The 17,118-nt window shown below is 40.5% G+C and overlaps 1 protein-coding gene across 8 annotated transcripts in view; it reads right to left on the bottom strand.

Moving 5' to 3' along the window:
• LOC129726143 (serine-rich adhesin for platelets) overlaps positions 1 to 17,118 on the bottom strand; it is a 217,588-nt gene that overhangs the window by 43,332 nt on the left and 157,138 nt on the right. For all 8 annotated transcript variants that reach the window (XM_055682826.1, XM_055682827.1, XM_055682828.1 and 5 more), the window contains 4 exons: positions 15,373 to 16,036; positions 14,402 to 15,285; positions 13,581 to 14,343; positions 13,336 to 13,521 (listed from right to left, as the gene is read on the bottom strand). In XM_055682826.1, coding sequence (XP_055538801.1) covers positions 13,336 to 13,521; positions 13,581 to 14,343; positions 14,402 to 15,285; positions 15,373 to 16,036 — 2,497 coding nt within the window. The remainder of the gene's footprint in view (positions 1 to 13,335; positions 13,522 to 13,580; positions 14,344 to 14,401; positions 15,286 to 15,372; positions 16,037 to 17,118) is intronic.

The raw sequence follows: 17,118 nt of genomic DNA, 5'->3' as shown, positions 1-17,118 counted from the left end.
TAAACAACAGGGGAGAGGATTTCTGTGCTAGCCGCGAATAATAATTTCCATCGGTTTAGTTTATGTGATGCTCCATCATTGAAGCCAACACTAGAGTTATCATTTCTCTGGACTTTTATATAAAGTAATGAACACTGTTGGCGAATGGTTGGACACGTGTCACTTGAGATCCTATTGTGGTCATTCACCTCTGTCCAGCAACTCCTATCCCAACCTCCACGTGGTGGCGACCGGGATACGAGTAACCTTAGCGGAGATCGGGTAAACAACCCCCGGTGGAAACTTTGGTCGTAAGGGGAACGTATGCGTCTGTTTCTCCATGTTAGGGGCGGCGTACAACAGCGTCTAATCCGGAGCGAGCGACTGAATCATGAAACGCGGTGTCTCGCCAGCTATATCAAAGACGGCAGCCCCGTCGCGAGACTAGGTATCGCAGCCCTAGTAAGGCAGCATACCGAATATTATATACTACGAACAATCCAGATATAAATACGGAACGGAATAATCGGCATGGACCTAGGCGAACGAAAAAGGACAACGATTATTGGAAACTCGGCACTTGGAATGTAAGGACTCTACTCGAACCGGCACGCGCAAGTATCCTGACTAGAGCTTCGGAAGGTGAATGTGGAGGTTGCAGCTATTCAAGAGGTGCGGTGGCCGAAATCGGGAGAACGCGAGCTCCGGGCAGTAGATCCTATTGCGGACACTTCATTTAAGTACCACATCTACTACAGTGACGGCGTGAAAGCAGAAAGGGGAGTCGGTTTCGTGCTCATAGGGGACCAGATAAAGCGTGCCATTAGATGGAGGCCGATCAGTGGCCGTATATGCGTGTTGAGAATTAAGGGCAAATTCTTCAACTACAGCCTTATAAATGTGTACGCACCGACCAACGAGAAACCCGATAACGAAATGGAGGAGTTCTATGAGCTCCTGGAAAAGATATACAATGAGTGCCCAGGACACGATATAAAGATTGTCATCGGAGATGCAAATGCACAGGTCGGGCAGGAAAACTTCTTCCGCCCCGTAACTGGTAGGGAAAGCTTCCACTCTACTACGAACGACAATGGCCTGAGGCTTGTTAATTTCGCTGCAGCTAGGGAGACGGCTATCTGTAGAACTTATTTTGCACGCCGGAACATACGTAAGCACACCTGGATGCACCCGAATGGAGTGCTTTGCTCTCAAATTGACCACGTTCTGATTGATGGACGGCACTTTTCAGACGTTACAGACGTGAGGTCGTTCAGAGGACCGAACAAAATCCGCGCCCGGCTGTCCAACGTGTTGAAATCCAAGGCAACGAGGAGGATGCAGTTGAACATTCAGCAGCTATCAACTGAAGGAGTGGCTGCAGAGTACTCACAGAAGGTTGATTAACGGATTGAGGAAAAAGTTGAAGGGAACCTGAATGAACACTGGAGGCACATCCACAGTTCGATCAGCACAACAGCACGAGAAGTGTTGGGTACAACTGCGGCAGCTGCGTTCAATGAGTGGTTTGACGCTGAGTGCCAGCGAGTGACGGAAGGGAAGAACCGCGCCAGGGGCACATGTTGGCCACGGCTGTGCTGTGAATCGTCAGAGCGTGGGTAGATATCGTGGGAGATGCTAGAGCCGCTGAAAAGAGTCTCCATCGCCGGAAGAAACGACAGCATTGGGAGCGTATTCTTGCGGAGGCGGAAGGTTGCTTCTGCAGGCACGACGCGAGGAGCTTTTACAAGAAGGTCAACGGAATCAGGAATCGAAACGTGTCAGCCCCTGTCATGTGCAACGATAGGGAGGGGATCCTGATAACCGATAAAACAGAGGTGGCCAGGCGTTGCACACTGGGAAAAAACGGACCCGAATTCCCACTAAATTAATGCCGCTGAGCTGGCAACCCGAATTATAGCATTTCTTATGTAAAATTGGTCAAAAAATCGATTGGTGATAGTTTCATCCTGTGCAGGGCACGTGAAAAGGCATATATTCTCGAAAATACGCAAAAATAGGGTGAAAAGGGGCAAAATAGATCATTTTCCGTGCTCTGCACGAAATGAAACTATCACCAACCAATTTGTTGACCAATTTTACATAATAAATGCTACATTTCAGGTTGCCAGTCTAGCGGCGATTTTTTAGTGGAAAAACCGGAACCCACATTTCCACTAAATAATCGCCGCTGGACTAACAACCTGAAATATAGGTTAATAATATCCAATAGACAAATAATAATAACAACACTGGTAAACACAGGTTTTGTCCTAGAGCTCAAACTGGAAACAATGAAAGTTTATAGCTTTTTAACCATTTCTGCAAAATTCGGTGCACCTAGTAAAAAGGCCACAGAATAATTGTTCTTCGGGTTCTTCGCTTCTATGTTTGATTACGGAAGAACTTATTTAAGTCCCTGAAAAAGTTATCTTTGCTAGGGGCACCAAAGATTTTCGAATCATTTATTTTATAGCTTTATATTTTATGCTTCAGTACTTCGGCGGTACCCTGACACATCATGAAGAAAATTTATAATTTTTCCAAAAGTGTTTGTCAGCACCTTGATAATCAAGTTCTCCGTTTCTAATTGAGTGTCTATTCTAAACAGTTACGAAGATAGAATAGCTGTCAGGCATATCACACAATACATCGCTGCTTTCCGTGCCTTGTTATTCATTCTTGCAGAATAACAGTAGCGTCATTATTTGCGATATTTTGTTGCTTCTCTGTGGTCTGGCTTGTACGCACCATGATCACGGCACTGCACTGCAGCGCGCAGTTGATGCAGAAAAAGGTTTATGCTTTCAAGGTTCGGAGCTTACGTACACCGGAAGATTTTGTACACGTAGCGTAGCTCCACAACTAGCGCCACAACTAATCAAGGGAACCCACCAAGAATTTAGGTCGACAGTCTTGCGGAAAACGGGCAGCAGGCACGTCTTCTGTACGATTGCTGATTTGAATTGAATGGCGTGGTGTGCAGAAATAAGATTGAAGTCAATTTACCCATTGTTTGCTGATTTCGAATCCAATATGACGACCGCTGATGGTATTTCGATGGAGGCTGGAGGCTCGCAGTCTTTCATATTGATCATGCAGCGGAAGGGTTGCAAACTTCGCTGACAATGCGGGCACCTCAACCCCTTTCACACGCAGGTTTCTCGTTCTTCACTTCCAATGGCACTTTACCACTCTGACGGGCTCTATTTATGTATGTATTTTTTTTTCTTCTTTACTAACCACTGCGAGCTCACTAGTAAGCAAGAAAAAACTTCTTTATCGTCGCGAAATAGAGGGAAATCATCGGTACCTTGAAAGACAATCTCCCCAATTTTTCGATTTCACTTCCGCCGACGCCGCTGGCTCCAAAGAATCGCTATTCTTCGAACGCCAATTTCCACGGCATAACTGAACTTGAGCGATTAATTATAGCCACAGCAGAGGCACTTTGCCAACAGCGAGCGATTGCAGAAACTAGCTAACCAACACACATCGCCTCGCCGTCTCGCGAACATATGTGGGGTACATACAACAGCGAGATCGTGATCGGCCCGAAGTGAGGTGCGCAAGTCACACGCTAAGGTAAACAGCTGATCACCACCGTCTCAGGTCACGGTCATTATCGTTGGTTGTTGTAACATATACAAAACGTGTGTGACAGCAACAAACAATATTACGTTCGGTGCACGATTATCAGCTGCTAATAGGATTGATTTCGGCCGGTCAGAAAACACAAAGCGCGTCGCATCGCACAAAGCTCTCACACCCCGCGTTGGTGGATGGATCGGTTCGCGGGCCGATGTTCGCGATGGAAAACACAAAACCAAACTGAGCCACGCAAAGGCTCATGTTCCGACAGCCACACTGCACTCGCTGCTGTGTGTCTGTACACTAACGGGTACTGCCTACAAATACAACACGACTTCAGGCTTCAGTCTAGAGCCAGCTGGTCGTGCACAAGAATCGGATCAATTTTGGTAGCGGGCTGCAGATGGTGAATGGGTTGGGGGAGGTGTTCGAATGGTTTGCCATTCACATGGAAGAGAAACGATCACATTGAACCCGAAGCTGGTTTGATGGTACTATAGTGGTCACTTGCGTGTTTCTGCTGCTGCGTTAGTTGTTCGTGATGTATCGTGGCGAGCAAACATTACAACAAAAAGTGCTGCTGCTGCTGTTGCTGTGTACGTGTGTGAGTGTAGGCTAGAGAGCCCACGAAGGAACACAGAAACGCGTTGCTATTGGTACCAAGTGTTTCCACAACATTCGGTGGATCGGACTGGTGGGGTTGTTCAGTTTTCAACTCACATGATTGTGGATTGGGAAAATCTGTTTTTGATTTTGGTAACCTTACAACCACACTCAGTGGTGTACTTCCTATGAGTTTTTCCATCGTTCAGCATTCAATTTTCTAAACATTTAAACTTCAGCTATGGAGAATATTGGTATTTTAAGTGAATTCCTGTATTCACTTAACTGGGAAAGCAATTTCAATCTATTATTGTAATAAAATTTGCTATGTGTAATAGTGTTGATATTTCACCGTTTGTGACAGAACACATAGAATAAATTCGGAATAAATATTAGTAAATAATTAATTCATCACAGAACATCCTCCCCCTTTTAAAAAAAGAGATGGATTAATCGTAGGCTACCGAAAAAGAGTTTAGGAGTGAACCCATTCATGGGGGAGTTCTTCCAAATTGGTGATAAAATTTTGATAAGTTTACTATTCAAAAAATAAACCAATTATTATACCGTGAGTTTTCGGGCACACTTCACTGTTCCAATTTCGTTCAGTGGTAGCAAGATTATAAGCATTAATTAACAGGTAGGTTTTTTCGTTACACTTTTCACAGAATGCCACCGCAATAGAGTAAAACTTATTCCTAAGTCAATTATATACAGGGTGATTGGTTCCTTATCGGGGGCATTTTAGGAGCTGATCGAAGGCCACATTTGATGAAAAAAATTCTTATACGCATATGCTCTAACGTTAATCTTCTTAGAGTTAATGAACCACCCAGAAGCTCTTGACCCTTTGAACAAGTTTGCAGAAAACCGCAATTTTTTATGTTATCGGAACCACTATATATCTGCCTATTATACCTATGCTTTACCCTTTTTAAAGCTAATTTTTATAGCTTAATTCCATGGAATAAATTCCTCGATGCCTACTTCAGGTTTTTTTTTATAATGTAGCGGGGCATCTATGAAATGATCAGTCGAATTACCGAATTGTTTAGTTTTTTTGGGTGACGTGCTAATGGAATAACTACTAAAATCAAGAACAAGTTCCTTTCATGAGCATATTTTTTTTCTTGGCTTGGAAATTACTCGTTTTGGGGTAAACCAAACTAATCACGCACCATTGCTGGCATATCGGGTTGCCCACCGGCCAACCAGGCCCCTATCGCTTCGTTTAGCGACCCCAATGCCATTGACCGTACGGCATGCCGTGCGGTGTTGCTCACTAAACGCGCAAAGTAAAGTACCCTGTAATTAGTTGCGCAAGCAGTTTAATCAAAACGAAACCGATTCGCCATTTTTATCGACGAAAAGCTTCATCCCACCACTTGTTTGTGGTCACTTATATCGTTGCGCTTGGGCTGCAAACTGCGCAGCAGTGAACGCACGCGATTCGAATCAATTCGATAAAGAAAACCCATTGAAAGCTTTCTTTCGCAAGGTGCTTCATGTTGTTGATTGTGATAATTATTGCATATCACAATCATCGCTGTTTTCGGTAGCCTGTCAGTATAGAAAACGGTTTCCTCAAATAATAATAGGGAGTTTGAAGCATCTATCAGGAACTTTTCTTGCGAGCTGGTTAGTCAGGTTAATCAACCATCTCTCCATATAGGTTAGTGTGTTGGATACATTTTCGCTTTTAATTATGTCACCGAATGAAAGAATGATCGAAATTTCACCACCACACGATCACTGGATGTGTTATGCAGGGTCATTGGTAGCATAATCGAAACACGATTACACTCTCAATTGTTGTTATCTCTTCGCTGCCGGTTGTTGGCTGTGTTACGCAAACCATTTCACGGCCAGTTTGCACTCATCGAGTTGAACATTGTGATTGAACTGCAGCTAATATGCCGCGTCTTCCGATTTGATACTGGAATACGCAGTCAGGTGTTAATGTTTACTATCAGCATGACTAAACGTTTTTGAAAAAAATAAAAAATAAAGCAAATCACATTAGAAAACACCACTCAAGCTTTCATGCATAAATTCGGTTGTATCCTTGTAGCCAAATCAAATGAAGGCTTCATGCCTCAATGAATGCATATCCGGTAATAAAGCGAACCATCCGAGCGCTACCGAAACAAGCTCAGAGTGAATCACTTGACCTTGCCGTGTATTTGTCGTCGCTTGGATTTTTCCTGCACCTTTTTCGCTTCAAGAACTTTCCACGGTTTATGCAAGCAGAGCGCACTGGCTAGGCTATCGTCCGTCAGGCCATGTGTTGTATCAGTTTCGTTACGCCCCACAGTGGGGCAGATTGGTCTGTTGATGCGACAAAACCTCATAACTTCTAAATGGTTGTTTCCACAGTGTTTATGTCTTCGGCAATGCTGTACAGCATAAAAATATCGTTATGAAAAATGTATCCGAGTAACTTCAATTTTCTTCCTACAGATGGCGTTGACAACTATCTTCTGAATAAATGGTGCTAGCCATTTTGTTTCTTCAGAAAAGTTGTTCATATCATCAATTGATATAAAGTTGTCGAAAACATCAAAATTGTAGGATTGACTGTTAACGAGATAGAACTAATTTTATTGTTCACAAAACAAAACCCCATAACTGCTCAAATTCAAATCATAGAATAATGGTGTCTTCAGCATGATTGTGATCTATCTTCAATGTTTGGTTTAGATCAGTTTATACTTATCTAAATCACTTTGTTTAAAAAAATAAGCCCAATAACTTTTTAGATTCATGTTATAGCCCTTTCCGGCCGGGTCCATATGAATGCGTAGATAGAAGGTGACTTAAACTAAACCTTCTCTTTCGCTTTTTGAAAGTCTTATTCATTGTTTTATTGCTCACAAAGCTAGTGTTAACATTTTTTTCAGTTTTTTTTTATCTGCGTGAAACGTTGTGCTCAATCGTGGTATAGTAGGATATACTCAGCTATCTAAGTTTTTTTCCTTCAATTTAACTCATATTGAAGAGATTTCATGCATAATATCATTATTATTTGGGAGCTCCTGCATTTTGTAGGTTGGTAAAGATGATCGAAATATTTTCATTTGGTTTTATCAAATGTTAAACCCCAACTTCTCCTACCTTACGATGTACTAAAACATGCGAACTCTTTACAACCTATGCTTGATTCTTGGTCTGTAGGCATTCTAGTTTCTACAAAATATCGATTTTGAACCTAATTCCGGAAAAAAAATTTTAGGTTTTGTCTGAGCTTTTCTATGAGGCTGCCCCAGTGTGCGCCCCGGAAGGTCACTATCTTGGAAAAAGTTTCAGTCGCACTGGCTGGTACGGAGGATTGTCTTTGTTAGCTAGCCTTCAGGGCAATGTAGGGAAGCGTAATTTTTGCACAATAATTATAGAAAGAATTGATACTAGCGAAATATCTATTATAGTTTTGACATAGTTAAAGAAGTTTTTTGAGAAAGACTTCATTTCACTTTTCAACTTCAATTTATACCCAGGCAAAGTGAGTTGAAACGACGCGACGACATGCGAAGCAAATTTCCATAATAAACTTCTTCATCTTCAAGAACAACCTCAGAGAACCAGAGACTTATTTACACATTAAATAAGAAGGCAGTAAACCAAACATCACGCACTTCAACCCACAAGAAAGACCTGATAGCCGGCCAAATAAACCGTGTGTGGAGGAAGATATGAATAATTTTGGAAAGCATATATAGCACAGCAATGACCGCTTCGTTCAGCGTTTGATCAGGCTAAGAACAAAGTGAAATAGCAAGCAGAGAATGCCTTCTTATCGATTCCGTTTCGCTACTACCTATTCCGGTCCGGCTTAGGTAAATTATTTCATCGTGCTTTTCACACCACTCGGTGTGTACACTCTCAAATCGATAGAATCCGTTTCCCTGCTGTCGGTGCAGGGTTAACACACTGGTGAATATGTTTTCTTTTCTGATTTACAACATGTATTGCCTTCTTAACATTGCGTGCTATACATGAGCTACTCTGTAGATTTGGATGTTGTTTCTTCTGCTCTGCCCGGGCATCTAGAACCGAAAATAGATAATTTCAAAAAAAAAAATAACCAAAAACTAACTCTAAGCTTTAGGAAATTTTCATTTTCCGAAGCATATAGAATTTCACCAGTTTTTATCAATGGTTTAGTTTAGTAACTATTACTTGTTACTAATGACTAGATTCTTTGCTAGCCGCAATAATTTAGGCTGATTTTATGCCGGAATAATTGAAGCTAGAAATGAGATTTTGGAGATGGAACACAAACATCAATATTTTAGATTGAATGTGGAAAATTTGAATACTAAAAATTTATTCTCATTTCTAAGGCTCACGCGTAGAATCGTATCTTTTTATATTTATGTTTCCGACATGTCTTTAATTTTCAAATCATTTAATGTATGCTGTCGATATAAAAAATTTTGTACGTGGTGATGCAGGCTCATTTACAAAAAGAGATAAGAACCGAAGCTTACGAACTCTGTGATTAAAAGTTAGTGTTTTTTTTTCCTGTGTGGACTCATCACTGCGACCAGAGATTAGGTCTATTGTGATATTGCCCAGCTGTTTTCTGTATTCCGCACTTCATATTATTGGCAGTATCATTATTGAAGTAAGTGATACGCTTATTATATCCGTGCTTACTCTACTCTACTATATCGAGTCTCTGTCCATTCTAACAATATCGCCTAATTACAATTTCCTGGAGAGAACTTTCTTACGTTACTCACACCAGTTTTATTATAATAGGGACTTATTTTCAATAGAAGGAGAGTCAACAGGGGTACTGTAGAATTCAGATTGAAGGAAGGGTACGTGGTGGGGAGCCTGAGAATAAACCCATGCTGAAGTCTTTTGGCAACCAAATGGCCTGATTCTATTAGGATTCGAACCTACGACCACCCGCTTACCAAAGCGGACTCTGTAACCTTGTGGCTACGGAGCTCCCTCAAGTTAGTGGTTAGGGACACCACATTTCACAGGAAAAGAAAAGAAAGAGGAAAAGGAAAAGGAAAAGGAGAAGGAAAAGGGAAAAAAAGGAAAAGGAAAAGAAAAAGAGGAGGAAAAGGAAAAGAAAAAAGAAAAGGAAATGGAAAAGAAAAAGGAAAAGGAAAAGGAAAAGGAAAAAGAAAAGAAAAAGGAAAAGGAAAAGAAAAAGGAAAAAGAAAAGAAAAAGGAAAAGGAAAAGAAAAAGGAAAAGGAAAAGGAAAAGAAAAAGGAAAAAGAAAAGAAAAAGGAAAAGGAAAAGGAAAAGGAAAAGGAAAAGGAAAAAGAAAAGAAAAGAAAAAGGAAAAGGAAAAGGAAAAGAAAAAGAAAAGAAAAAGAAAAAAAGAAAGAAACAGATAAAGAAGAAAAAGAAAAGGAATAGAAAAAAAAAGAAACAGAAACAGAAAGAAGAAAAAGAAAAAAGAAATAGAAAAAAAAAGAAAAAGAAACAGAAAACAGAAGAAGCAAAAGAAAAGGTGAACTAAGGAGTTCATGTAGAACTTTAATTTTCGTGAAGAACAGAAACCAACCAAAGGACTGGTGAGAAAACGAAGGAAACCATTTGGAATCAAATCGTCTCAAACGTGTTAAAAGGTTTTAAAAGGTGTTTATCATGCAAGGACTGAACTCACAAGGATTGAGCAGGAATAGTAAAGCGTCCCCCTACATTTTTGACAATTGCACAATGGTCCTAAAACCAAATTTAGGAGGAAATTTGGATCCACAGCTCGATAACAATGTTTTCAGAGAAAACTGTTTTTTATCTACAAATTTGTTACATATGATACAGTTCTTATCAAAAATTAGGGTGACCCTAATTTTCGATGATATCAAGTATCGAACTTTTTTATCTTTGTAGATAGAAGAAAACAGTTGTTCTGCAATTTTATAGCCTCATTATGTTTAGGCAGCTTTGCAGTAAAAAGTTTTTTTTTTTCTATTTTTGAAAATAACCGATTTAGATTGAAAAAATTTTTTCTCACTCTTGATTTTTCATTTCAATTTTTACATTAAAACTGCTTTGAACGATTTTCATGGATTTTTTAGAGAAATGATTTGCAATGCTAATGTTGTAAATATCTCAATTCTATTAATGTTTTTTCATAAAAATATGCCTTTTTCATTTGTTTGTCGTTCTTTTTGGGGCAAACATAAAAAATATCTCTTGGTCTCAATTTGATGAGCACATTTCGCTCTAAATATGGAGAAATTTTTTAAAATATGATATTTTTTATATTTCATTCACTCAATTTTTAATTCAAAAACATGACAAAAGTTGTAGTAATTTGATATACTTTGCATGTAAAAGCACACAGATTATTTTGGTATTTTCTCTTAAAACAAGAGAGAATTGATCACTCTAAGTGTTTCAATTGTGCTCAAAATTGCAGCAATGAATCTTAGTTGGAAATGAAACCCGTATTTTTCCGTTGGATCTTTAGGGCGACCAGCTCCGAAAAAGGGTGATTATAAAAACGGATTTGTTAGTTGCAGTTATTTTCAAAAATTCACAACTTTTGAACTAGTTAATCAGTTTTTGATCTTTTTTGATCTAATTAAAGGTAATCATCTCTAGATTTAAAACCAAAAAATAATTGAGTGTTTCTACATGCGGAATGTATCAAATTACTATGAATTTTGTCATCTTTTTAATGGAATTCAGCCCTTACAAATTTTATTCACATTTTATGTCACTTTACCCCTACCTTCAAAATTCTTGAAAATTGGAAGGGGAATAAACAAATTTCAAGCTGTTGTGTTAACATTATTAATTATTCGACAGCGCATATGCTAAATTGAGCAACAAACAAGTCCAGTGACAGCGAGAGTGTCGTCAAAAGGTAAGCAGAATGATTAATAATAATAATGAAGTGTAATTTTTTAACATTTATTTGAGAGTAAGTTACAAACGTCGTAATTTGTACGGTTTGTGTTTTATCAAAGATATTCCTTTTTTTCGACTCGGTGTTATTTATTTATTCGTCCTCCCCTTGACTAATTTTGATACCCTTGGACATCTAAAGATTTCAAAATTTGTATCAGCCTTACTCAAACATAAAAATAACATGCTTTTTAAAATTTCTCCATGTATAAAATCATATGTTCCCTTCAAATTGATAATAAAAAGGTTAGGCCAAATCCGTGAACATTCAGTAATTGTATAAAATAAAACCATACCGCGTAAAGAAGGTCTTTTATGGGAAATCCCTTTAAAAAACGCATAAATTTCGAAATCCGCGTGAACAAACCACGTTAATTCCGAAATTCACGTGAAAAACGCATAAATCCCGAAATCCGCGTGAAAAAGATGCGAAAAATAAAACCGCCTAAAAAGACCTTACTGTACTTATACGTTGACTACCTTTTGATGGCTAGAAATATTTTTCTTACGTTTAATGGATTCGTTATTATTTTCGTAAATTTTTGTCATATGCTAGTTTTTTTTTAATTGTCTGATTATTTAACTCACTTTTCCCTAATATTTTTTCCTGTATGGATTTTCTAACTGCAGGCAGAATTGTTGATCTATTTTGAGATATGCCCGGGTAGCTGTTATATCCTGCACCTAGCCAAAGCCTTGGGTGCTACATTCCGATTCGGAACTCGACCTTCTGTTTATTTATATACAGACTTCGCAGCCAACTGTTTTGAGTGTACAGGACAATTGCGGGGCTAGCGCTACGATCCTACTGACACTAACAGCCTTTCCCAAGCCGAGACTCGAACTCAAGACGACTGGAATGTTAGGCCAGCGTCGTACCTCGAGACCGTCTGGGAGAGTACCCTATAATATTAGAAGTCCTGCACTAATATTATTCGAAATACCGCTATTGAGAAGTGGCATGCTTATTATTATTTTATCCGTGGTTGTGTGTAATATGATTTTACCCTTCTTGTTACGCACTTACTGCTCTACTATACCGAGCCTCGTTCCTCCTGTCAAATATCGTCAATAAAATTCCCTGGAGAAGTTTCGTTGGGCGTCCTTCTGGCCAGTTTTATTACACTAGAGTGACTTATTTTTGTTCTGAGTAAGCTACACCAAGGTTTTCTAGAACTCAGTGCAAAGGAAGGGTTAGTGGTAAAGAAGCTTGAGTTTTTCAATGATTCATTCATTTAATTATGCCCTTTTTCTGTATGATAATTTTAGAAAAGCTGGGTTTATTTTAGAAAAACGGGAAAATCCATCATTTAAAGCCACATGTGTGAGTGTTTCTGGGGACTATCAGCATGGGCCTTCTCACTCCACGGGTGCGTTCTGTACGGTTCTCCCTCTAGTCCCTCTAGTAAACAGCACTAACAGCAGTAGGTTTGATTTGAAAAAAAAAGTTTTAGAAGCATTGGGAGAAATTTTCCACTTTTACAAGTAGGCAGAGAAAATATCTGAGCTTTTTTATATTCTGCACCATATGACATGAGGACTTTTTCCTTCTTCGGAATTGCTTTGTTATCTCTTAACTCTGACTTCATGCGTCCTGGAGAAAAATCGGGAAGATCTGATGGAACTATATTTTCAGGACTGGAATTCCATCAGATTTGAAATTCTGGTAGACAGCCAGAATAAAAATTAACAATTTTGCTATCAATTTTTTATGCCAAATTTTTTTTTATGTTTAGAAGAGCAGTAAATGTAAATTTTAGATTTTTTTTTGCTCGTATTTTAAAAGTACTCCTGAGCAATTTATGAGATGAGAGATTTTCATTGATGTGTTACACCATCTTGTTGAGCATTATTTTTTAAAGTAGATGACTAATCGAAAAAGGTAATGTATTGGATGTATTGTAAAGCAGCATCGGCAAAATATTGAATTTCGCTCAATTGAATTTATTGAAAACAGGTTTGCAAAATTAGCAAACCAAAAATCAGGCCACATTAAGCCAACTAAGAGAAAACTGCAATATATTAGTTGATCATAACATAATCAGTAGATGGAACTAGGTTAACTGTTGCCAAAAGATGACAATTTATTTTGTTTCAGTCTAAAGTTTCCTCAAGGTTTGTTGTAAAAGTTTACAAAGGATGAAACTCGGCCAGCAGAATTAAATTCTCACTGATCGTGGTAAACTTTTCGCTCACAAACGATCGCGAACATCACGAGCTGATAGCTCTCTCTTTGATTCGCTAGACGGAATGGAAGACAAACCAAAAGTGGCGTTACTTACGTGATGCTTTCGCGGCTTGCGTTATGGTTGTTACTGCTGGCGCTACTGCCGGCTCGCTGTGAACGCAAAAGCTTGCTCCACTCGTGCATCAGCTGGCCGCCCTTGTTTTCCAACTCGGACCACAGCTGAAGTTCATCCATCGAGTGAAGCGCCGATGCGCTTTCGCTGGCAATGGATCGAGGTGCTCTGAAAAATTAGGGAATCAGTAAAGTTTATCTTTATGGTAAGCTTTGGGAACACATTACCTATCAATGGAATCCATGCTGCTGTTAAAATCCAGCATAAAATCATCCGACGCGATCGAATCACACGGCGAGAGTGTGTCTAGTGATTCGGCCCGGGATAAACGGGTTTTGTTCTTCCTCATCGGAGCCGGTGATTCGTAGGCATCCGGCATAATTTTTCTAGGTTTTGGCACCGGTGCAGCACATTTCGCGGAGTTTTTATTGTTGTTAGCGTTCAACGATGAAACCGAATCACGGAGCGTCGCTGCCTCATCAATGGCGTTCATATTCAGAGACACCAGGTCAATCATGCTGCTGTCGTTATGAGCCGGCTCATCAAAAACCAACGCGGGCTGATCGGCAATTTCGTCATCGATGAGAAAATCTCTTCCACCGTCCGACAGCGATAGGGAGTTCGAAGCATGGGTAGGAGTACCCGGGGACACTGGGCTGGTGAGTTCATCCAGCTCGGGGGAAATTTCGTCGATGTCCTTCTCCTTGTCCCTATCGTTTCTTCCTTCCACCGGTTTTTTGCGATGTTTACGTATGTCGTCCGAGTCGGTACAGCTGCTGACCAGACTGTCCGTCGGGGAAGTCTCATCATCCAGCAGTATGGCATCATCTACTGCAGCAGCCATTTCGGCAAACTTGGTTTCCTCCGTACGGAAAAGTTGATTGCTGCTCGGCAGATCGGAAGCAGTATTATCGTTGAAGCTGTTCTGTACCTCCGAAATACTGTCCAAGTTGATGGAAATGTCCATCGGGATGGCCGCAGAGAATGAAGCTGTTGATGAATGCGTTTTAATTAGGAAAATGTCTTATAACAACAAGCAAAAACTTACACATTAGTGAAGGATTACCAGCGGTGATGGTTACGGAACTGATGTCTTCCTGATCAATCGGAGGCTTCCGCTGTTGCCTATTAGTGCCCTCGCTGCTGCTCAAGCTCAAACTACTGCACTCCTTTGGTGCCATTGTCTCCCCAGCGTTGCACCACGATGCACGCGAGCTTCCCGGCGAGGATGTCTTACTGCCACCATGCGCTTCGGACTGCAGATCGCGCAAAATCGCTCCCTTTAGGCTTTTTTCCGAGGAATTATTATCTCTGGTGAGTTTCTCCTCCTCCTCGAGACTCTCGACATCGGACGAAGCGATTGAGTCTTTGCGTTCCAGCGGGTCAACCGATGGGTGCTGCTCTGATTCGTATCGATTGTCGTTGATGTCGATATCGTCACTCAGCTGTCGGGGGAGTTCTGTGGATCGAACCAAACCGGTCATACCGATCGGCTGCTGCAGGCCGTACGAGTTAAATGCACTGGGAAGTTTGGGAAGCGCTAGCGGCACGATTGGTTCCGCGGTGAGCGTCTCCAGGTCTCGCACTTCGAACTTGTGACGGCCACTCATGATCATCTCTAGGTTACGATAGCGCTGGCGAGGCATGCGGATAATGGAACTGGTGTCAACGTTAGGATTTGGTTCTCGATTTAGATCGTGCATTCCGTCAGATGATCGTTCCACCTGATACGGTGGTAGACCTCCTTGAAGTGTGACTTTGCGACTTATGTTGACGGCCTGTTTGGCACCTTTCGGATCCATGTCATAGCGCGGGGCGGCTGAAGGGAGACTGATCGGTACTGGATACTGTGGCTTCGGGAGGCTGGAACTGTGCAGTGTAAATTTGGCAACCGAAGCCGTTTCTTGTCCATTGGTGTGTGCAGATTTTGTTCTACAAAATTGAATAAATAAAGAATAACAGAGCAGAAGGTTACGATCTTGTGAGTGAATCATCAATGTTTGGGTTTAGGATACTCACATAGAACCGGTGGCGACATGTTGCTGCGCGGTGTCGACGGTCGAGACGAACTGTCGGCCGTTAGCATTATTCACCGTTGAATGTGAGCGCGGATCGTCGCTACTTCCGCTGCATGCCGCCGGTGCATGGTGCGAAGTATTTTTATGCTCTGCTTGATCGCATTTCATCATCACTTGTTGCGCGCCGTTCGTCGCTGCTGAGCACGCGTCAGATGGAGTTATTTTCGTCGGCTGGTTAAGCGATTGATATTTCGGCAGCGGCTTGTGGAGTGCACCGATGCCGGGATGTGGCAATGCGGACGCCCGTTCCTGTTGGATCTGGGCCGGCGCTTGCTGCAATGGCGTAAATGTTGTGCGAGCCGTGGCCGCTGATGAAGCACTTTTTGACCGGCGTTTGTCGGTTATGTATACATTGTTGTTATTGTTATTCTTATTAGCGTGAATAGTGTTGTTGTTATTGTTGCTGGAATGTTGCTTGTCATAGTCGGCAATACTTTTCGGCTGCAGTCCCACCGAAGCTGGTCGAACTACGTTTGTAGAACGGAACCCGAACCGATTGTTCCGGTACGGTGCTCCGTAAGAATCCTTCTTCGGCGGCTGAAGACGTGGCGTCGATCGACCGTTATTCGTTTTGGCTGAGCTGTCGTCAATCGTATCGGTCGAACCTGTCGGGATGGAACGTTTGGTAGTGATAATAATAAATAACACAAGATTGCGTGCGTGCATGCGAGGCAAACTTTTACGTACATCGAACTATGAATATCGATTGGTTTAACGAGCAGCCAAAAACGGCCACAAGACAGGACATAGACATCATGTTTTTGTCAAAACAAAATACATAGCGAGCTATTATTAGATAAGATAGGCAAACTGCTGGAATAAGTGAGGTTAGAGACAACAATAGAAGCTATGTACCGTGACTTGGTGTAATATGGGACGTAGCAGATAAACAATAGAGTTTTTCTTGAGTAGAAAATCAATCAATTATTTAACGATTCCCGTTTCGTTTCATGTAACTTATAATCCAAAGCCGTCAGATTAACGAATACTCTGGTACAGTGGTTCCCAAGCTTTTTGGTATTAAAAAGTAAAAATCCAATATCGAAAACAGGAATTGCGAAACGAAAATGTAAATTCGTACTGTAAATTAATTGTCCCAATCCCAAATCGAAAATTATTTTTGGTAATTCCATAAGAAGTGACCATGAAAAAGCACAAACTTGGCATCGACCATCACAGATTTGTCTCAAAGTTGGGGGAATTATTCATTAGGGTTCACTTTGAAAAAACCCCAATTTTTATCGTTAAGAATACTCCCTGCTCTGTGTCTTTTTTGTCCAAATTTTTTGTACAAAATCTATTTAAACCTAATCTTTTTCTCACAATTCATAGAAATACTGGTAGGTGACTTTTCAAGAAAACCATACTAATTTTTCTTACAATTCATATACGCAAGAAGTCCGAAAAGTATTGGTAGGTGACTACAGAAGAAAATAAACCAAGGAATCCAAAAAAAATAATTTTTTTTTGACCGAAAGTGTTGGCAGATGGATTATTTTTGTATTTGCAAACTAAATTTGTATTTTCCGGCAAATTCATTATTAAACTTGAGATAAAATTGCCTGCATTTGCCAAAAAATGTTGATTTGGATTTGAAATACAAAAATAATCTGTCTGGCAACATTTCCGGTCGAAAACTATATTTTTTCTGGATTCCTTGGTTTATTATTATTAAAATATTATTTAA

Source organism: Wyeomyia smithii, chromosome 2, assembly GCF_029784165.1.
Source record: "Wyeomyia smithii strain HCP4-BCI-WySm-NY-G18 chromosome 2, ASM2978416v1, whole genome shotgun sequence".
Taxonomy (NCBI): Eukaryota; Metazoa; Arthropoda; class Insecta; order Diptera; family Culicidae; genus Wyeomyia; species Wyeomyia smithii.
The sequence above is the reverse complement of the archived record's forward strand: the minus strand, read 5'-3'. Positions and strand labels throughout refer to the sequence as shown.